The sequence below is a fragment of the Colius striatus genome, chromosome 15, assembly GCF_028858725.1.
Source record: "Colius striatus isolate bColStr4 chromosome 15, bColStr4.1.hap1, whole genome shotgun sequence".
In the NCBI taxonomy this organism is placed as follows: Eukaryota; Metazoa; Chordata; class Aves; order Coliiformes; family Coliidae; genus Colius; species Colius striatus.
Window position 1 is genome coordinate 8,913,223 of NC_084773.1, and position 23,420 is coordinate 8,936,642.

Here is a 23,420-nt window from a genome sequence, read left to right on the forward strand (position 1 = left end):
TTTTCAATACTAGATTGCTGAACTCTTTAGAGGACTGAACACCCCTTAACTAACTTTCAGTTCAAGTTATCATTACAACTGAACAACCTCTAGTGTACCTCTTGACCAGTGACCTCTTCTTTCCAGTTGTGTATCTCACTTTTCCTTTGGATCTTAGACAACTACTTGAAATACAATCTTTCTAAGGCTGAATGTTTTTTTCCCTCTTGCTCTACCCTGACTTCTACCCTATTTTCAGCTTCTAAAAGGAGATTTTATCCTACCTCAAATTGCAACTCTGTTTATCCTTCAATGCTATACACACAACTTACAGTGCATGAACTTTTCCTTTACTGCCAGGAAAGCCCATCCTTGGATCATTTTTCCCTTAGGCTGGCCCCAGTTGTGCATAACAGGAGTATTTGCTACAAACCCCCTAATAGCTAAGAATGAACAGAGCATGACAAATTATCTACTAGCACTACTGATCTCGATGGGCTACAGCATAAACAAAAATGTAAACCACACAAGATAGTTGTTCTTTATCATAAAAAACCCACTCACCAAACAATTTAACGTCTTTTTCACTATTAAAATGCTCAAATATTCTGTTTGGTAAAGTAATCCAGGAAAAACTCTTCCTGTTATTGATTCATTCCACTACTTCCCCCACCCACCCCTTGCCCTAAGAACTCGGTCTACATATTCCTGCTAACAACTTTTCTTAAAGAGCAGAAAAAGATATGGAGCCATAGGAAATGCTTCTCTGAAGTTTCACTAATGAGGAAGCAGATCTTAAGGCTCTTGCTGCTATTGGGCTCATTTGTATTTTTTATGAGCTGATGTACTAGTGGGTAGAAAAGAGACAGACTCTCTACTGGCAGATTAATCAGCCCTTTAAGGGTGCCTGCTATTGATTTTGGTTATTCATTTGCACATATGTCTCTGCCCAACTATGTTATGACTATTGCTCCTTGTAGCTCACTTCACTTAACAGAAGCTTTTCATCACTGAAATTTGTCACTTGTTTTCTCACAAAATCTAAACTCTAGTTATAATCTAGCTCAAGGTCAGATCTTTCATTTCCACTCATGGAAATAAAATGATATCCAACAGTAGAAATTTTAATATAATAGTTATTGACCACATTCACTCCATGCATGTTACTGACATGATGATTCCCGGCAACAGTTGGTACCTCTATTATTTTCTTTAAGAAAATACACTTTGCTAACCCCAGACTGTCCCAGTTGTGACTCTAAGGAAGCAAATGATACTGTCAGAATGAAATACCTCTGTTGCCTTAAAAAAAAAAAATCACAATAGATAATTCCCCTATCTTCCAATGGAAGAAAGACTAGCTTGTATCAGCTTTCATGCAACAAATACTGCATTCTCAACTGGAGAATATTTTCCTTTGTTTTGCCAAAGCTTGTCCCTCTTTTGCATCTGTATTCTAAAGGAAGAAAGCATATGATCTGTTTCCTTAATGTATTCACTTTTGTTCTCTAAACTCTGGCTACAATAATTTTCTTTCAATTGTTATTATGACCTGTCTACAAATTGTAGTACATTATCATTTCAGAAGGACTATACAGTACAATACCGAGTAGTTCATTTAAGCTCTGCTACTATTCCACTACCTCTTCATTCACGTAAGGAACCGTAGGAGTTTTCTCAAGTATTCCATAGATCTGGCAAGTAGGAGCCTGCAATCTACTGGTCTTTACCTTGAGCCACTGTAAACTGTTGCCTATACTAACTGAACACTGCTATACACTGTATTGTTAATGCCTGCTCTTTATGAGACCCCAGCATGACTGCTTTGTGGTTCACCTGATCTAGAAACAAATGATGTAGCAGAGCTGGGATTAAAAGACGTGAAATATATTCCATCTGCATTTACATTTACTTTCATATAAATTCTATGTTGGAAGTACTTATGGTCTTTCCCATCTAAGCCCCATGCTCCAACCACAGTGGTCACTGTCAAAAGAACCACTCAGTACAGAAATCAGGTCTTTCCTTACTGAGGCAGGATATCTTCTGACAATGCAAATCTTATCTGGTGCTCATTTATTTTGTCACTGTTCTTATCAGTTTGAGAGCTAACTGTCTGAAGGAATATAACTGAAAAATTTTCTTCCTCTCATAGTTTTGCCAGACTTTCAACAACATAGAATTCTCCGAATTCTCTGTCTTTCTGCTATCTTCTACACAGGTTGTTGTGTGACATTTCATTGTTCATAACTCCTTACACAACTTTTGTGTAATATTTATACACAAAAGACAAACTTTAAGGCACCAAAATACAAGGATCTGCCCCAGCTGCAACCTCTGTGCATTCTTGGACATACATGAAATGAATAAATACAAATAGATAGCAATCTCAAAGTTCTACTCCTTTTCACATATTACTATAACTAATCTTTATGGTAAAATTACCAAGCCTAGGTCTCTCTGAAAAACAGAACACTTTTATGTATTATATGAGATGGGGTTTGCTCTTGAAAAAAGAGAACACGAAAACTATATGAATTCTTTGCTAATGGAACTAGAACGAGTGAAAAAGAAATTACTTAAGTAACTCAGAAGATAGCTACAATCTTTATTTAAAAAAAAAAAAAATCTTAATAACTTGGGGGAAAAATTAGATTGAAGCTAGAACGTGGCTTTAAGAAGACACCCTGAATCGCCATGTCTGATTGTCTCTGGAAACCACAAAAGGGTAAAATTAAACCACAAATAAATTCTTGAGGCATAGAACTGACTAAGGCTTGTCTCTTTCTACATGCCAAAATTCAGTGATTCATGTTGGAGTCTTTCAATGTGTATCAATTAATACTAAACATAAAGGCCCAGTAAACAAACATGGGTCATCTCCTTTGAAAGGCCACCTGAATCTTCTGCCTCACACAGAGAATACAGGAAAAGTATTATCAAAAGGAGAAAATTCACATATATGTAGATGCCGGACTAAGTTTTCTGCTATGTGGTTCCAACATAGTAAAAAGTTTGTAAATGAGACATACATTGTCAAAGGATTTCAAATAATACCAATGTTCAAAGGAATTTCTTTATATCAATCTTTCAAGCAAATGTTGAAGAGACTTTTTTGTTTTCCTCAGTTTGGTTGAAGCTTTTTTTTTTAACCTGTTCAAACTCTGGAACTCTGGCCTGAATCAAAACGTGTGACTAAATGTATCACTTCCCAGTGTCAGAATAAACATCTGGAATTATTCTAAGCCTCAATTGGCGTACTGTCACAGGAACCCTCTCAACATCACACAATTCAAAGAATATTCTGGAGGCATATAGGAATTGTTGCCTGTCTCATGTTTCGTTGATCACAGTTGCTACTGGGGAAAGAATACAATTCTCAATCTAGGAGAAAGCCCTATGTTAAAGGATCAACACACTGAACATAAAAGTGTCATAGTTACTTAATACAATTTTATAATGAAGGCAGTTCTAATATTCCAACTCTCCTCTTACTAGCATGTTCTTTATTTTTCATTTCTGACAATTTACAAACATGAAAAGAAGGTTTTAAGATAATCTAAAGGAAAAATATACACCAATTTCAGGCAATGAAATATGGCTAACATTAACTATATGTATTTAGTTTGATAAACAAAATTAAAACGGAATTTATACTATATCCTAGTTTGGAATTCCTATGGTAAGTATGCATGTCTGTCACAGAATTCTTTATGTTGTCATTAGTGAGTTTTAGAAATGAAAGTTAGTGGCATTATGCTCTTTTCTTAGGGTATTACTTTGACATGGAATGGTAACAGTCTCTCCACTGCGTATTCAGAATCCTAAAATAACAAAGATGATGGAGTTCATTTTTAGGCCAAACAAACCCACTCTTGATATATTTACTGGACATATATTGACAGTGTATGTTTTCAAATGTGTGAAAAACTTTTAAAATCTGATTCAAGTAGTTTTCACTAAAGCAGCTTTAGTTCACAAACCAAAAATGACCATATGAGGCCAGAGAAAAGGTAAAAGAAGACAAATATTTCTGTTAGAGGAAAAGTAATACTGATGCAATTGAAAATTTAAAACTTATATTAAAAGAATCTAAATTTATTGAAAAAAATAAACAGTTCAAACAAGAATAAGATTATTTTAGAGTTCACAGTTTCTTACATTCTATCTTCTCTCTGATATTAAATAAAAGCAATAATTGTTACATCTATAATGTTATTTAATGCTTGCTGAGGCTTGCAAAGGCTTTATGTGTCTTTTCTAAAGACACATAGCCTTTCAGCTTGAAAAAACGTACTGTTCAAAATCTCAGAAAAAAATACTTCTGCTGTCAAAGAATGAGTCATTTCTTTCTTCCTTGTGTTTGCTGTGATTCAAGTGTGTTTTGTCAAAATTTATCCTCACAAAACAGTTAAATCAATGAAAAAACTCTAGTGAAAGCCAACTGCAAGGAACTACAGAATGAACACTTTAACCTGCTAAACAAACTGGACTGGCTGCTGGGACAAGTACCATCATACATTTGAAACAGCATTTTCTTAATTAAGTTTATTTGCAAACAAATCTTGAAAAAACAGTGCATCATTTGTGTTTTAATAATTTCTGAACAGAAGTAAAGTCCCTGTAATATGGATTTTGAAAGCTAAATACACAACATAAATAAAAATTACAAATGAAAGGCTATCATCTAAAATCAAATGTGAGCTTGTGAAATGATTCCCTGCTTTAACTGGAGCTATTACACCTTCTTACAGGTATAAATCATGCTTTAAGTTAATATAATTTTATATTTGGTCAGCACCTTCAAACAAATTATTCTCAGATTGTTTCATATTGGTACCTACCTTTCTGCTTTGACTTTCCACAGCACCATTGAATCATTGAGAGGTATTGAAATAACATCTATTCTGATCAGCAAAATTCTACCCTCCAATCCACATTTGTTTTATGTTGGTTTCTTTAGATGCCTACATCAACGGTTATGATAGACAGTTAGTATGCACACTTCCCCAAAACATGCCAAAATATTCTCCATCAGACTGCTGAGGAATTGAGAGATAGCTCAAAAAATATTCTTAAATGTCTATCCTCAGACCTTCCTTCCCCAAAGGAATGAACACACAAAAAAACAACCATAGTTCTGTTTATGTAGGAAAAAACCCAACAGAAACAGCCAACACAGAAAACAAAAAACAAACCTCAAAAAAAAACCAAAAACAAAACAAAACCTCAAAAAACAAAACCTCAAAACCAAAACAAAAAAAAAACACCAAACCAAAACCCCCACAGTTCCCCAGGGATGTACTTCTGTAGCAGTGGGAATCAGCACGCATTACTCTATAGCAGTACGTCCTGCATGCTTAGCTCTTTAGTATATAAAGTCACTTCATCAACCCAATTATTTCCTTTTTTTTCTGTTTTTTCCCCCAAAGTAACTCTAAACTACTTTAAAACACCTTCGTTACACAAATGATTCAACCAGCACTGCTGCAAACCATGGAAATGTAAAAGCTGTTAAAAATGTATTAAATGCTGTCCATGCCACAAGGGTACTAGTGTAAAATGACCTTAAGTTTAAAGGCTCCCTATGAATGCAGAACAGTAATCTGCTCTGCTTCTCCTAATGAATAACAAATGGGCCTTCACAATTCATTTAGTTCAGTACAAGCTGCCATTACAACCCATTTTGTTTTTTTAACTTTGTGGTAATGTATCATCTTGCCTGACTCTATGTCATCTTCTTGAAGGTCACCAAGGTATGTAACTCCACTCTTAATAATGTAAAAAAGGAGGAAGGAAAAAGAGATATGACAAATTTTGACAAAGCACCGACCAGTCCCTTCCGATATACTGTATCACACAGTGAAGCTCATGCTTCCTACACAAAAATGTCTCTTGTGTTGTAAAGTCAGAAAATGTCTAAAGTCTTCAAAATAATTCTGTTTTTCATTTAATAACTAAAATACAATAATATTGGGAAAGATTTATTTGGGTCTCTATTTACTTACTCTTGATTTTTATTATGTCCTAAAATATAACCTGAATCTGAGCATTTGAAAAGGAATTGAAAGACCACAAATATTTGGTTTTATTTCACAGGTATTTAGAAACATGTCTTATGTTGCTATGGACAATTAGTCTTTTATCCAATTCTAGTTGGTAGTTTAACTCACTCACCCTGAGGTTTTAATTATCCCCTCAGTCTGCATGCTAAGGCCTCAATTCATGCAGCTGGAAATCTGCCTCAGTGATGTTATAACCTTGTTAATGTAACAAAAGAGGAGTTTACTTAAAACTGTACTGACTGTGGACTTAAGCCAAATTTACTTGAAAGAGGAAAGAGACTGTCAAAAATCCTACAATAAACACAGAAATGCAGTTCTTTCATAACCTTCACCTTAATTCATATAGACAAGCAATTTACATGTAAGTGGATTCATATGGCCTGTGAGGGGCCTCCTCTCTTGAGCTGGATTATTCTTTGTACCCTACCCCCATCTTTAACAAAAAAAGCTCCAATAGCTCACTTTACAGAAATCGCAGAGTATCTACAATCTTTTTTAAGCACAATATAACATAATTAAGATAAACATTTATAAATCCAGTCAGTATCAATAAAGGCAGCATAATTTCACAAAGCCAAATTCAAGTAAGTTCAGCTAGTTCTTTTGTCACATACACATTTTAAATTCAATAAAGGTTTTATCTGAAGAGAGTAAAGTTGCACTTCTAATGAGGTAATACTTACATTAATCTTAAGTGGAAGTTGCTTGTCATATACTGATATCCCCCATTCATTTCGTTGGCAAATTACAGTACGGATTTCCTAAATTCATCTGTTCATTAGATTAATTTTTAGGTTAGATACTAACAAAAATCTACATTAGACTAAACAAAACATCATTGTACTGAAGTGTTGAAGGGAGATCATTCTGAAAGTAAAAAATATAAATGATATTTCTTAATACAACTGTGAAAATACTACAGATAATTTTTATTCCTATCAGATCTTTGTACTTTTTTTTTTAAGAGTGTATCTGACGGGAGGGACAGTAGTCGGTAGCTGGGTGGTACTCATGTATATCTACCACAAAATCCTTAGAAGACTCTGTTTTCGTTTTACCAGTTTTCTTTCAGTTGTTGACAAAACAATCTAGGTGGGCTAGGAGTGTAAAGGGTACCCAAAACAAAATGGGAAAGCAGTCAAGTTTCTTTCATGCATACCAAAAAGTTTAAATATTTTTCAATAAATGAAAAGTCTTTTTCTTTAAGCTCATGAATGTCAGAGTATTTTCCATACAATTAAGAGGGTATCAGGTTGCTGGATGTCACTTCTAGGACCACACTCTGGGCCACACATCGTGTGCTTCTATTCTTTAGGTGTTATGCAATAATCTCTACATTTTTGCTACTGAATTTCACACTAACTAACATAGGCTCATGCTCTAAGCCCCACAGATATGAACTACTTACTTTTAGTTTACAGACCACACAGAAAAGAGCTTCTCAAGATAGTCCTACAAGACCTAGGTGGAGTTGTCCTGCTCCCAAAAATACTCATAATCTATCAAACATCCTAAACACCCTAAATAGTCAAGAGGAGAGTCAATTTCGATTTGGGGGCTTTCAGAGTGAGGGGTTTTAAAAGTTCAGATTATTCTCCCTAACTGCAACACTCTTTTCTAACCAGTCTTTGGGACATAGCTGAACCATGAAGTCCCCTCACTACTGGTCATTGATGCAGTAAGTTCCTATGCTCACATCTGACTACTCTTTATGTGAAACTCTTCCAGTCTAAAGAAGGTAGAATTTAAAATAACATTCATTCAATAACTTATATTCACAATCCACATAATGTAAGGATTTGAAAGTATCTAGTCTAGCATGACTCTCTGCTGTAGAATCAACAGAATGTTGTAAATATCCTATCAACCTATCTTCAACATTTTCTCCTCAGTACTTACGTCTGCTTCCTAGTAATAAAGCTCAGAGGGGTTGAAAACCAAAAGAACGAAGTAGTACATTTAATGATTTTGTTTGATCAATCTCCACTTTCCCTCTCACCTAGAAAATTAGAATCATGTCTACCAGTCCTCAAAGAATACAAGATGAGTTTGCTGGGAAGCTAAAATTATCGCCAGTATCTACAATGATTCTAGCATTATGGTGATCCTCAGAGGCCTGTATGGCACGCTAATTTTGGTCAGAGTCAAACACAACAAAGATAAACTACATGTTTGGGGTAAGAGTGGTTAGAAAGTAAGAAGAGTTTAATAACAAAAAAGTATTTTCCATTTCTAATCTAAGCTACTACATCACAGTTCCCTTCTTAGTATCTACATATTTGCAAAACTAATACTGCATGAGTTTTGAGAAATTCACTAAAGAATACAAAAACATAGTAAGTCTTTCACTTGCATCCCTTAATATACTTTTAAATACTGAAAAGCAACATAATATGCATAGTGCTCCTCAAATATTCAAGCTCCTCTAAAAATGCAACATTTCTATTTACCAACAATTGAAAAAAAATCTTTCCATTAACAATATTCTGCGAAAGTTTGTGCTGTCATCAAGCTTTTGCTTCAATTTGAAAGTTATCTATTAAGTTGAAGCCATTTCACCCCAAGGAAGCATGCCAAGGTGTCCTTTTAAGGTGATGTTTATCCTGAACACAACAGCTTGACTATAACATGTAGCACAGACTTGCATAATGTGCCTTCTTAAGTCAGGCTTTTCTTTGCTACAATACTCTGCTACACTGAATAACAGCATGGATATAGCCAAGTTTGTTCACAATCAGAGAAAATTGAGATGAGCTCATCCTAATTTCCACTGTCATCACATAAGTCACGATCTGTCAGTCTTTGCTAAACAGCACCAGAGCATTGAAAGGAGACGTGTTTACCATTATGAATTCAGTATTTTACTAATTTTATGTGTGCTATGGCATATTTTACCCATCATATTTTTAAAATTCTTTTTTTCTACAATATTTCCACATTTACTTTATTTAGATAGTGTTGACAGCAATAATATGATACAAGTTTTTTACTATCTTGTTTGTTATAGTAATGCTTGATAGTCAATGGAGGATAGGAGCCTATTATGCCTGGCACTGTGTTAATAAACAGAATTGATCAATCTTGTCAGGCTTATATTCTAAACATGTAAGCTATACACAGTTCAGTGGCATAAACACCACCAGATCAAGTAATGTGAAGTTCTCTTGGATTTAAAATATGATATGAGTGTGTTTCCTTCCCCCAAAGACAAAAACTCTGACTCATTTCAAGATAGAGGTAAGACTTATATAGCAATAAATTCTTACAGGTGTCATTATATCAGATAAAAGAGTAAACCTTACTTATGCCCTTACAGGCAGAAATAGTGTCCCATGAGCTCACACCTTACAAAGCATGAGAGAATGCACATTACAGAGCGTTAACAAATGCTCTCAAACACTACAGAGAAAAACTTCAAGTAAATCTTGCACCTTATTAGACATGAGAGAATCCAATCACAGGAAGCAAAGCAACAGGAACTTAGATTTCAATTTTTCCACAGCACACAGAGAAGTACTTATTTTGCTGCAGGCATGGGGAAGTGGGGGGAATGAGGAAGTACAGGAAGGATGCAGCAGTGGATTTATGTCATAGAACCTAAGAAGTAATGGCAAGGCAGAGAAAGCTAATTGAACATTTTCCTGCTGCTGACTATTCTCTCCTGACTTTATAAGACCTTTTCCTTTTAATAGAAAACATCATTGTATCAATTTCTAAAGCACATCTTATATTTTTATACAATATTAAATAATAATCCTGAAATTCTGTTTAAATGATGCAAACCTTTAAATTTCTTTGGTTCTCCATTTTTGAAAACCTGAGTTTACATTAAGTTCAATATTATCTCACTGAGAATCTCAGGTCTTAATTTCTACCACTGAATTGAATGTCCTGGGTCTCAAGTATGCAAGATACTGGAAAAAGGAAAACAAAAAAAAAAAACTGACCCATCATATTTTTAGGTCTAAAACACTGAAACATCTGCTAGAATCATAGTCAGTTGGTTGAGGTTAGGAATATGGGAGCCTGCAGTTGATCAGCACTGCCCTAGGTGTCACGGAGGCCAATGGGAATTACACTAAGAGGGTTTTGGTAGACAAGGGTGTAATTCAGTCAGCTTAAAAAAAAAATCCATGAAACAGAAGCCTAACTTCTTCTTTCTTTTTTACTTTCAGCCTCCTACTCCTTCCTTTATGTTTTTTTGAGACACTTGTTCTTTTGAGTGTATTATCTGAGGTGGGGGACTTCACATGCCCCTGTTGGCTGAATTTCAAAATAAATACCATCCTATTTCATCATTTTTATCATCACTAATTTTTTAACTAATAAAGCACTTTTAACGTACTTTTAAAACAAATTGTATATGGCTTTGTCAAAATCAGTAATTACAGAGTACAATTTCTTTATATAGTTCCATTCTTCCAATATAATTCTGTTGCTTATATTTTCTTACAGTAAAAAAGAAAAAAAAATGAAAGAAGCTGTGAAATAGAAACTAGACACAAACTATTTAATGCTTAGTAGGTAACATACAAACTTTTGTCTTCACCTAAAAATTTGAGATTGCTGAACTCCCAAGTACATTAACTTTGGATAAAAATTGTAAGCTTCATTAAAAAATAGAAACATACGTAAAACTACACCTTTCCTTTGGAAGACTGCAGACCTGGATGTTCATTCTTCATGTTTGTAGAGCCCTCTTCCTTTTATTCACATTTCACTGAATAGTAACTCATAGTCCCATCTCACTTTTATGGACTATAATCATCACTGGCCCTTTCTGAATACTATTCTACCTCATATGAATTTAGAATGCTCTGAATCAAGATACACTTATCTATAATATATTTTAAACTTTAGTATAAATTAAATCCCGGAAAACTATTTGAGTTTAAAAAGGCTGCAGTTTTTAAAAGGAAAAAAGAAAAGCAAATGTAATAATTTAATTGCAATTGTTTCTTTAAATTTTCACTATCTTTTTATATATTACATATTTTCAATATATCCCAAGATGCTGTTAAAGCAGCTTAAGACACCTATAAACCTGAAGCACTGTTAATCCTGTCTTTCTTTTAAGTAGTTCAATCACTAGAAAATGTCATGCAATTGCCATATCTCACTCCTACAACCTTCACTTTAAAACAATCATTTTATCACTTGTATTATTTTGTAAATCCACTTAAACACTATATGTCAATAGAATATGCAAAAGGTTGTTCAAGATGTGGCCTTTAATCTTTTCAGAATATATCACCTGAATTAATATAACTGGTTCTCAAAAAAAAAGTTTTTAAAATTACCTGATCCTTAACTATGTGTGTTTCAACAGAAGAGAATAATGTGGGGAGAAAGAGCTAGTAATTCAGAGAGAAGATAAATTTTAGGAACACAGTTCCTAAACAGACAAAAGAGAATCAAGACGTAGCCATTTATGGACCTCTTCTTCATGAATGTATCTGACCCCTTTTTGAACCAGCTGATGCCACCCTGCCCTCTGTGGAAGTAAGTTCCAGAAGGTCATCAATCAAGAACTCCATAAAGCAGCACTATGTGAATTTTTCTTTCGAACTGATCACTGATTAACTTCAGCAAGTGCTTCATATTCCTTGTGCTGGGGAATCTGTCAAACAACAGTTCTACACTGAGTTTATGCCTTCCTTTGAGATTCTGAAAACTTCAAACATGCCCTCCCTCTGCCTTCCCCTCCCAAGACTGAAAATTCCTTATGTCCCTCCCTCATAAAGCAGCTGCAGGATCCCCTTGATCTCTCTACCATTCAGGTTCTGGGGAAAGCACTTGAGGAATAAACCCCCTAAGAAGTATTGTGGTATTTCCCAGGTACAATGTTTGCTGGAGCACTGTTATTTTTCTACTAAAGCCAAGGTACCTGAATGGGTAGCAAATAATGGCAATAAAATCAGAAAGACAAGTGCACTATTAGGAAACAGAGTACCAACTACCATCAATGTCCCTTTCTACCTGGCAGATGCCTGAAATCATATGGATCATAGGAACTTGGAATATTATTTCTAAAACTAGAGACTCAGCTTAAATTTCTATTGTTTCTTGAGAACATTACTCATGGAAACACATGATAATTAAGAGAAAAAATACTTCTGAGATGAAGCTGGTAAAAATCTAGACATTTTCTAGATCAAAAAAAGTATGCTTATTTATTATAACTGGAATTGTGGTGTTTGTGATATGTTTGAACTCATTCTGGTTCCACTTCAGACAATGCTTCTGAGACATAAGAAGCAGTACTGTCATTCCATAACACAGAGGAAGATGTTGCCTTCCTGGGAGGGAAACACTTTGAAAAGGTTATTACTACACTCTCCCACTGTCTGAAGGGTACAGGAAACATGGGAGAGGTTCCAGCTTCCTTTGCTTGGATACCCATATAAAAAAAGTAAAAATATAGACTCTTATATCATGCTTTGGAGAAATTCCAAATTGATCTTGCTAACCTTCAGTAGCAGATAATGCTCTAGTTTGAAAGTAAATTACGACCTTAACAAGAAGAAAATGAAGAAAAGAAGTGGCACATTTTCTTCTCATGCTGATGAAATTCCAAATCTCATGAATCTCAAAATAAAAATTAAGTATACTATCATTTAGTCTGAACATAAGATTCTCAAATTAATAGGAACTTGATGACACTTGTATGTCTTTAAATAAGAGAAGCATTTTGCCAAATAAACAGCTCACTCATTCTATTCTCACGGAGAGAGGCATTTTATTGCTTTGTGCCCCTTCATTGTTTACAAAAGAAAAATATCTCTTCATTTTAGTCAAGAAAGCTTCTGTTCCAGAGAACAAAGTCTTCATTTGGGTTTCTCTAATCTTTATGGTGTTTGCAAGTTGGTGTCAAAAATGTTAGTTAAGGCATGCTGTGTTACAGGTCTGTGGGGCAAAAGTAGTCACAAGAGACTTTCCACCCAAGTTGGAAGGAGACCGCATTACCATTCTAACTACTTCCTATGGAAGTCACAGTTGTATCAACATCCTGCTGTTTTGTTTGTATTTAACTTGGGATATGACTCTCTACACTCTCAGCATGAATCCTACAATTAAATGGAAGCAGTCCACAGGTTACTAAAAAACAGTCTAGTGTTCTACACTTGAAATGGTACCATTTTTGAGAGAACTTGCTATCCTCAGCATATTTATAGTATATATTATCACAGCTGAAACAAGTCAAAATAATCCAACAAAATTATTTTTAAAAGTAAGCTGCTTTCTGAAAATTATTTTTTCCTTCACCTATTTTTCAGCACTATTTATACATTATTCTTTTATCTAACCTATTAACTAAGAGATGTTAAAGAAAGGTTTCATGTTAGAGAAATGATAATAGCTGTATTTTTCAAAATATAGGCTGTATTAGAGCTGGGAAGGTAGGAAAAAAACCTATTATTTTATTATCCTACTGTCAAAATAATACCTCATTAATATAGTCTAAGAAATCTGATGCTGGTGTATTTGCTTAAACTTCAGTTCAAAGAGTATCCTTTAATGTTGTGTATCCACTACTATTTATTTAGCCTAGAACTATCCCCAAGGTAGATGTTTGTTCTGTTTAGAATATCCTAATATTTAAAAGGAGCACAAACTACACATCTTAGTCCATGCCTTTTAGTTAAACACCTTAGTTTCCAGAGTGGTCAAGACAAATGGTTATTTACCTTCTTGCCTTCCTTTCTGAAAAGAAGTGAGTGGGGGGAAAGCACCACAACTGTGACACAGAAAGCAGAGAGAGTCTGTAGGAAAGCTATCATTTTAAGTGGTTTTAGAAAGTGAGTTCCACACAATTTCAAAGAGTAGTTCCAACCTTGAATCACCCTGGCCACTTCTCCTGCCTTGCTATATTGCTTTCCTCATCCTTGCTGCTGTATGGAATACAAAAAAAAAGGGAAACTAACTTCATGATTACATGCAAGTAGGTCTCTACAATTTCATCAGGGCTTTTCCTGTCAATGATTGTCATGCTTCTGGCCTGTGTATGCACTAAACAGGTGAACTGCACACATAATTACTCTGAAATGTTCCAGATGCACTGGATTTACTACTCATGCAGAGATTTCAGAAGCATTTTTTATTATAGCTGTACAGTCACAAGGAAGAAACCACTGTCCTGGGGGTGACAGAACCTATTGGAGTGAAGCAATTAGGACATAAATAAAGGAAAATATGTTATTTTCCTCTCCCTTTCCCTCTCAAAATGCCAATATGAGATAGTGATAGATGGAAATACTAATAGGAGAATGTAAAGAAGGGAGATGGGTTTATCCAGGTGCTGGAAACATGTCTAGATTCTCTAGACATCCTACAGACCTTGTCAGAGCTGCAGCTCCTGCTAAGCTGCTACGCAGATGTGAAACACCCAACTTCTACTCCAGTAAAATTTACAGATGGTAAAAAGGGGTATGTCTGCAGAAAACCAGATGAATGGTAAACTTCCCTTATACTTCTGCCATTAGTACTTGATAAAGTAGTTGGACTTCCCTACAAACTCTAGTTCTACAGTTTTACATTTTACATAGTATTTCCCTTATGCTGTCATCCCTAACTTCCAGAACCTATTCAAAGACCCTCTTCATCCCTGTAATATTCTCAAAAGTCTACTTGTATACTTGTCCGTGCTTGAATTAACTGCAATAGAACAAAGGAGGGGACCAGTCAGACCAGTTGACAGACAGATGGACAATACACATTGTCTTCCCTGTAACAAGACAAGCTGCCTGCTTACTCTGTGAAGCAGCTCATACTGTGTTTGTTGAACCAAGCAAATCCAGACCATAGTCTTTCACCCAAGGCTGGCATCCACAGGCAAATACAAGTGCCCTCTCCTTATCTGGCAGAGTACTTGAACCACTAATCCAGGTAAAAGTGCAGTGTGCTCAGCATTGCTACAAAAAGTGGCAGGACTGGATGCATGGTGAATAAAACATTTTATCCTCTTCTCCCCACAAATATTTCATCCTTAACTATACACAGGTGCTGTTAAATGAATAAAGTAAACATACTGTAAACCAGAGATAAGCAATATTCTTTTTTTTTTGTCAAAAAAAAAAAGGTGGAGATTCGTAAACAAAGGAAGGGATGTTTTATTTTATACTGTCATTGTAAGAAAATCTACTTCAATATCTAATTTTAAAAGGGGTTTCCTGGAGAGCACGGTAATATTCTATTTTTGTTATTGAATGAAACAATTAGTAGATGGTTATTTTATCAGGAGGTCTTTAATGCTTCGTTACTAAAGTAATCTGATTTATTCCACATAAGGGGCAATATATATTCTTCTGGAAAATTGTAGTGAATTTCAGGGCAATACCACTTCCAACAAAACTGATTCAGCAATATCCACAGCTGATGGCATGAACTCCATCACAGGCAAGGAAATTGCCTTTTAAACTTTTGGCAAGAATTTCATTCAGGTTACTCTGAAAGCTTCAGAGCACTGAGTTGACTGCTAAAGGAAACAGTAACTAACAGTTGGATCTTGGAAATAAAGAATTCACAGATCTTCAAGTCAAAACATGAAGTCTTTTGAGGGATTAATCCCACAGTCACTGACTACCAAGTGCAGTGTTTGTCACACGTAACTGAGTCACTGAAAGATCATAAAATTAATGCAAAACCACAAAATGACATACTTCAATTTAGTTTTAAATCTTGTATTTAAACATATTTCCAAGTAGAGTAAACATCCCAGAAAGTTAATTAAAGAGGTTTTAACCTAGAAAGTCCCACACTCTCATAACAAAGTTTTGGGGGTTTGGGGAGGATTAGGTTTTCTTTGTTTTGTTTTTAACCTCAGTGGTTGCAGTTTCAAGATTACATGTATATAATTTAAAAGTTTAAATTATAAAAAAAGTGATAAACATTTTTAATCTTTTCCCTCACATGCCATTAGATTTTCTCTTTTACTGTTGCCTCTTCAGGTCAAACTTTCTATTCTTCAAAGGCAAAATAGTTTTGACCATTTCTAAAAAGATGATCTATCCCATTGAGTAAAATCCACTCGCTATAAGGCGTTTATTTCACATGCACATATAAAGCAATTTTCATATCATATAAATACTCATTTATCTATCTATATAACTATCTAATTTTGTTACAAGAAGGTTTATGAGTTTTGGAAGGAACTACCACATAGGAAAGGACACCTGTATGAAAGCATTGTGGATGCCTTGTGGTAATGAAACTATGCTCCATAAATATGGCATCTAACAATTTTTTTTTTTGTTTTAAAATACCATGTATTAAAAAAAAAAAAATGCATAGTTTTTTTTTTTTTATGATGAGAGATAGAAAGAGCACAAAGCATTAAGACAATTAGGCAAAATGATGGATTTGAACACATGCTGAATTTTACTGTTAATATGTATGCGTAACTTCCATTAATGTCAGTATGAGTTACGTGGGCATCGCTAAAATAATACAGCCATAACAAAAATATTTCCTCCAGAACTAATATAGTAATATTTTTCATAGACATTTTTTGAGGGGGATGGAGGGGGCTGAAATCACATATTTAGAAAGTAACATTCAAATACAAATCTTTCTCCAAACTTAACACTTTGTAGTTCTTTAAAATAAATCCCATCTTTTCACATATTGGCAACAAGTTAAGAATTACTTGGCATTTACCTCCTTCCATCAAACTACCTTTAATTTAATGGATATGTTTCCTGTTCAAAAAGACCAACCAGATTCTTAGCAAGATTAAGCTGTTATCCATTTTTATTCTAAACTTCCTTAAATAATTGCATGTATATGGGAACATGTAATGAGAACTGAAGAAATTATCTAAAACTGACAATGGATTGTAGCCAGTATATTAAGATGGATCTTGGCAATGGCAGCCAGATGGGCCTAGAATGCAGTTATGTTTGGGACTTAGACTTAATATAAGTATAGGAAATCATCAAGAATGTTCTTAAACACACCATTCATGCCTGTTTAACTGGAAGGTAGCAGTCAAAAAACTTTAATTACTCAATATTCATTTTTTTAAATGATAAATAGAAGCTACAGTCAATGCTGCCAATTACTAAATTAGCCTAAAGTTTCAGATAGAAGTCATACTATTTTAGTGTATTACTAGAACACAGAATCATCATTATTCATTCAGTGGATATTTGGGTCTTAGCTAGGCTCTACAACTTGATTTTGAAGGTACCTTACTCATTAAAACAAATATAATGCTGTACTTAGCATATTCTTTTGTAATGCAGCAGTTTTATAAAGTTTGTTTGCCGTGCACTTCAAAAATTTAACTACTGTGAAGAAATATCTGAATTATTTCTAAAAGATCTTTAGTAACACATGTATTTGTTGTTATTTGTATCTTATAAAATTTAAAAATCTGAAATTAAGATTTACATTTAATTTATATTTCTTTCCAGTCATGTAGGCCTCCTGTACTCAGAGCTAAAACAAATGACTACGTATGTTCATTTTTGCTTCTTTGATTCATTACTAATAGTGTTGGAGGCAGTAAAAAGAAAAAAGTTAAAAAGATTATACAGATTTCTGTACTTACTCTATTTTTCTCTCTGTTAATACTTTAATAGGTACATATAAAAGAAAATCAGAGACCTAAAAAAAATTTACCTATTATAAAGTACTATACACATACTACTCCAATTCATATGTACTCCCAATTTTTCGGTAAAGACACAGATCTCATGAAAGACAAAAGTAGTTCTTTTGATTTCACTGGAAGCAGTCATGCTCATATTACAGTATTTTCTGCACTTATATTACATAGCAGTCATTCTTGAAATCTATTATACAACTCTAGTAAGCACATCTCCACTTACATTCTGTCTTATAATATTATCAAAACCTTTTTTTTTCTCTGATTATCTTCCTTTAAAATGCAAAGATATATACAAGTCAGCTGAAGTTATATATGGCTTAAGTGTTTTGAGGTCTTTTATTCCTCCCTCAATAAAACAGTTTCAAAATTTTAACCAAGACTTTTCTCTGTTGAATGTTAACTACACACTTATCAGTCTAGCCAAGTCATAACAGGTTCACTCTTTTTTTTGCCGCTTTTAGAGGTCATGTCAGAACTTTAACATCCCATAATTACAAATACTTACCTTTATTGTGGGTAGGATGTTAGATTTAAATTATAGGTCCATCTTCCTTTTCCATTCTGTACATATATATATAGTGATAATGTGCATGCAAATATGTTTTTTTGGTTTGGATTTGGGTTTGGTTTCAATCAATTCAAAGCAACAAACTTTGCATCATCCATATAAAGTTAATAAACCCCTTCCCTTAAATTTGATGTTAACAGAAACTCCCAATAGTATTCCCACTGAAAGAAGTGGCTTTAGAACCTCAATTTCTCATGAAAGTTATACTGTCTATGTGTATTTTATTTGCAAGTAACAAAGGATAACTTTCAAAAAATTCTTGTCAATTGGTGACTACTTGTAAAATTTTGCATTTCCATATTTCAGAGGGAATTTAAAAGTCTTACAAATATTAGAAGTCCCAAAAATGAACTATTAGAAGCCCTTACATTTCAGACTTAAATTTATACATAGAAAAACACTTGTGGCAAGACAATAGTAACTAAATTTTTTCTATAAATTAGAGAAATCAATGTACTTACTTCATTTCTAGAATTTCTTCAAGCTGTTTCCTTCGCTCTATTCTCAGGTTAGCTAGATGTGCTTCTTTTTCAGCCAAAGACTGCTGTGTTGAGGCAAGACGGGCTTTGGTAGAATCTAATTCTTGTCTAGTCTTTTCCAGTGCATTCATCAGCTCTTCTACCTAAGAGACAGAACTTCATAAGCTCCAATTTGTTTATATTCAGTAAATCTGAGATCTACATGAATACAGGGAAAAGAAGGAAAAAAAAACAACAAAGAAAAGGAATTCTTTTAAGTAAATGGCCGTTCAAGTCCTTAGATACAAAAAAAATGAATGTTTCCATGAATGCATCGAGTAATAACATTTACACAAAACAGAACTAATGCAGATCAGCAGAAACCTATTTAGCCTTGGTCACTGCCACATACAGGCACATTTTAAATATTTCCTACACCATTTATATTATTTAAATTCAAGGTGGTGATAACTCACCATAATTGTAATTTCAGAAATTTTACATACAGACATAGAAGTGTCATTACAATACACGTATTTTTTTATTTAAAAATGCATGCTCTTCTGTGTGGAACAAGTCACCCAGTGAAGCTGTAGACTCTCCAGTCCTTGGCTGGTTTCAGATCTTGACTAAATGAAGCCTGGAGAATCTGATCCAACTTCAAAGTTGTCCCTGTTTTGAGCAGGGATTTAAACCAGATTGCTTCTAGTGGTCCTTTCTAACTCAAATTATCCTGTGATTCTGAAACGTCTGTTACCGCCTTAATATCAACTGAGTTATTTTGCTCGTGATAGCTGAGAATTTCTGAAGTATGAAATATAGAAAAGTTAAGGTGATCCCACTCTTTCTTCAGTGTTGGTACACGTCAACTAGATTTAGAATAAATTACTTAATGTTGGAATTCAGAAAAGCTTCAGCTTTTCAGAAAACAAAATTTGAATGTAAAACAAGTGTGGTCTATCACATGGTCTATGATGGTCTTTAACACTATTTAAAGAACAAACTAAAGAATGAAGATAACATATGACACCTGTCTGGCAGCACAAAATTTGCTTGTGGAGTGAATTATTATACTCATAGAACCAAAGGGTCACAAGTAATCTCTGGTAGTCAGGACATCAGTATGATTTACCACTATTCAAAAAATACAATTTACCTTAAGAGTTGAAAGCAAGTAACAGATTTAATTTCTTTTTAAGATATATAATTATTTAATGACTGTCCTACTTCCTGCATTTTCTTTCTCACCTCTTTTGTCCAAATACTAATGTTTTTTAAAATAGTAGACACTTCAGAGACACCATCTAAATAAAATTATATGGGAGAGAGGATATATTCCAGTTGTTCATGATATGGAAGTCATTGAGAAGTGTTCACTTTTGCAGGTGTATTGAAAAGTCTCACGATATTTCACTGTGGACGTATAGATAGTGTGGTTACAGAGAAAATAAGATGTTTTCTCCCAAGTTCATGTTTAATTACTGTTTGTGTTATCTAAATCCTGTTGGCATACAATCAGTTTCTACAAAGCCATGTATTTTTGTTTTAATTTGAGCTCATATTATCTCCTATAATAGGTTGAATAAAGTAAAATTAGTAATATCGTCTTCATAAAATTATGAGGATTCATACTCTATTAGAAACTGAGAAACTGGTTACTTAAACCCTTCTACACCAGCTGCATCTATATCTTTTATAAGCACTTTAATAAGGTGAATCAAAATCCAGAACACATCTAATATCCTTCAGGGCATCAGAAGTCTTATTTCATGAATGCAACATCAGAATTACCATTGAAGCTACTGATGTTCAATCTTCCACTCAGAGAGTAAAACCAGTGTAATACTGATGTAAATGAAACAGCAAGGAGTGCAAATTGTGCAGTATAGTCTATGCACATGCAAGACCCCACTAAAGTAAACCATGAGGAAAGATGAAGGCTTTAGATATCTTTGTAAAATGACTATCTAGGAAACTTTCAGAGCAGAAGCAGCAAAGAGAAAATATACTGAGGGAAATAAAAAAGGATTTGCACTTCCACCTCATGGGGGAAAAAAAAAGAAAAAAAAAAAAAGAAAAAACCCAAACCAGGAGAAAGACAGATCACATTGCTTTGAAAATACACTCAATTTCTAATACAACACAAGATACTTCATTTTTTGGTTTAGTACAAGAACACAAACCCATGCTGTCTCTGACAAGGAAAAGCCTCAACTACTAAAGCAGCATATGATATTTCTACCCATTTTGTCGAGTTGTATTTTAGCCTCTATCCGGTTTTCTAATTCCAGGCAACACACATAAATGGAAACAATAGTAAGGATTCAATACTGCAAAGTCATTCCTCAACACAGACCTTTGCTTTGAGACAGCATCTTTAAATATCAAGTAAAAAGTAGCACTTCCATATCTTTAGTATAATTGTACTCCTTTTCCTACAGGTTCAACTGAATTTAGTACCCAATCTGTTGGCTGACTGAATGCTCACCTAAGTTCTGATATATCACATCAGTCATATTTTAAAACATTTAAGGAAATTGAATACTTACAGAAAATAAAGTTGTGGATTTGTTAATGTATATTAATAATATATTCTTGTATTAACAGACAAGAAAGATCAAAGTATTGAAGAGAGAGGAAAAAAGGTAAAAAAATGTAAATATTAAAAATTTTCAAACCACAAATCATTAACACTTGTAGACTTGAAAGTTATCCTTTCATTTACACTTTCAACATAATATTTGTCAGCATGTTCTTCCTTCACTTTTTGAATATGACCCAAGTTCAAGACTGTATGTTTTCCTAGTTAACTGTCTCACTAACATCTACAGCATAATTCAACTGGCAGGCATGTGCAGAAGAAATTGTTTTGTTTTTTTTTTTAAATCAACCACTATCGAGTGTAAAAGTGTAAATGCTGAAGTTGCACACACAATCATCTAAGCATGTTTATTATAGAGCTGTAACAGATATGTTACAATGGAAAATTAACTTTAAACACTACAGATGTAAAAATGTAAGAGGAGGAAAAGCACTGTAAAACATAAACCAAATTCTTACTGTAAACACATGTTTTCTTCTTTGATATTAGAATTTAAATGATAGCAGAAAAAAAATAAGGGCTAATATTGAATTATTACCTCTTGGTCCTACTGTAAGAAATGGAAATAGATCCAGAACTACTAAGGAAAAATTTAGTTTTCTGGCCTATGTAAAATACTTATCTTGCTGCATTTAGAAGCACTTGCTCTAGAAAATAATGTGCATCCAGGATTCCTTTCCTCCCCAAAGTACTGGTATGGACCTGCTTGCTGTTTTTTTGTTTGTTTTTCCACTCTCTACCTGAGTCCTCTATCAAAGTTATCCCTTCATTAATGACCAAGTAACCCATTTACATACTTTTTTTATCATTCCACAAAGGGATGAGATAAAGTTTGTATTCACGACCGTGTTTGTTACCTGTAATATCTCCCCTAGCCATTTTCCTCCCAAAGTGATGCACCTATTCTGCCTTTATCACACATGCATCCTTAAGACCTTTATTTACACCGAAACGTCTCCAAGTACTCGTTGATGATCAGTAACGTATTGTACCCCGCCAGCAGCACCGTGAGTGCCCCGCTCCGTGCCGAGGCAGCGGCAGCTGTGCCCCGGCGGGCGCCCCGCGGCCCCCGCGCCCGGAGCTCTGCCGCACAGCGCCGCCTGTCGGAAAGGCTCCAGTCAACGCCTCCAGGCGCCCTGGGGGCCGCGAGGGTCAGCTCCTGAGCCAGCCCGGTAAACGGACAGTGACTGAAAGCCTGCTCGGTTTTCTCTCGCTAGATCCAGATCTTAGACTACCTACTTCTAACCACAAACTTTGCTATTTTAATCACTACCTAAAGAATTAATATGAATTCGTGTTTTGAAAGAGTTTACTGTCAGAACTTCATTAAATACAAAGTTCTTCTCTGCTAAGTACACTATGCCCTGAATACATTATTAACTAGGTTTTCTTCCCCTTTGCAAGACAACGGCCTCATTTTATCCTTTGCATTTTCTAATAAAAGCCATTATTTTTTTTCATATTTTCAGAAAGCTTAACTGACCTCAGCACTTCAAGGATTTTATTGAAGTCAGTTCAAGATTTACGTTTCTATTTCAGAATGGCAGAAAAATGTCAAACTAAGCTATTATAAGTCTTTCTCAGTTGTAAGTCTATTTTAAATGAACACTTTCTGCTTCTGCAGCTTTACATTTTCAAGTCCCATCAGCAGTGCGTCACGCCAAGATAAGAAAAGGAAAAGAAATGAATGTGGCTGAAGTATACATCTACGTTACCAGATTCTGCAAATTAAAGAAGGTTAGAGTTCAAATGAATGACAGTTTATTAAAAATGCCCTGGAGCATTCTTAATTCCAGATTGGATTCGGCTCAGCACAACCCAGGCTAACATAATACTGTTGCAGTTTGTGGGCATAGGGAGAGGGAGGGGCAATTGCATGTTTCCCAGTTCAAGTATTATATATTTCTGCAGGATGACAAAGAGCTGGCAACTTTCCAGCAATCCAGGTTAGTAGTATCAGTATTACTATCTTTAAAGGGTTGGCATTTCATTTTTGCAACTGTATTGGTGATAAATACAAGAGTTCTGCATTTCCTAACTGCTGTTTTCAAGTACCAGTTTGCTATACAAAAACTCCATACCTACTTGAATTTAAAATCTAATCTTGTCTCAGTACACATCTACTATTTACTTATAC

The 23,420-nt window shown here is 34.5% G+C and overlaps 1 protein-coding gene across 1 annotated transcript in view; it reads right to left on the minus strand.

The window, feature by feature from the left end:
- ERC2 (ELKS/RAB6-interacting/CAST family member 2) overlaps positions 1 to 23,420 on the minus strand; it is a 311,703-nt gene that overhangs the window by 78,042 nt on the left and 210,241 nt on the right. The window contains exon 13 of the mRNA XM_062008749.1: positions 18,685 to 18,845. Within this exon, the coding sequence (XP_061864733.1) occupies positions 18,685 to 18,845 (161 nt within the window). The remainder of the gene's footprint in view (positions 1 to 18,684; positions 18,846 to 23,420) is intronic.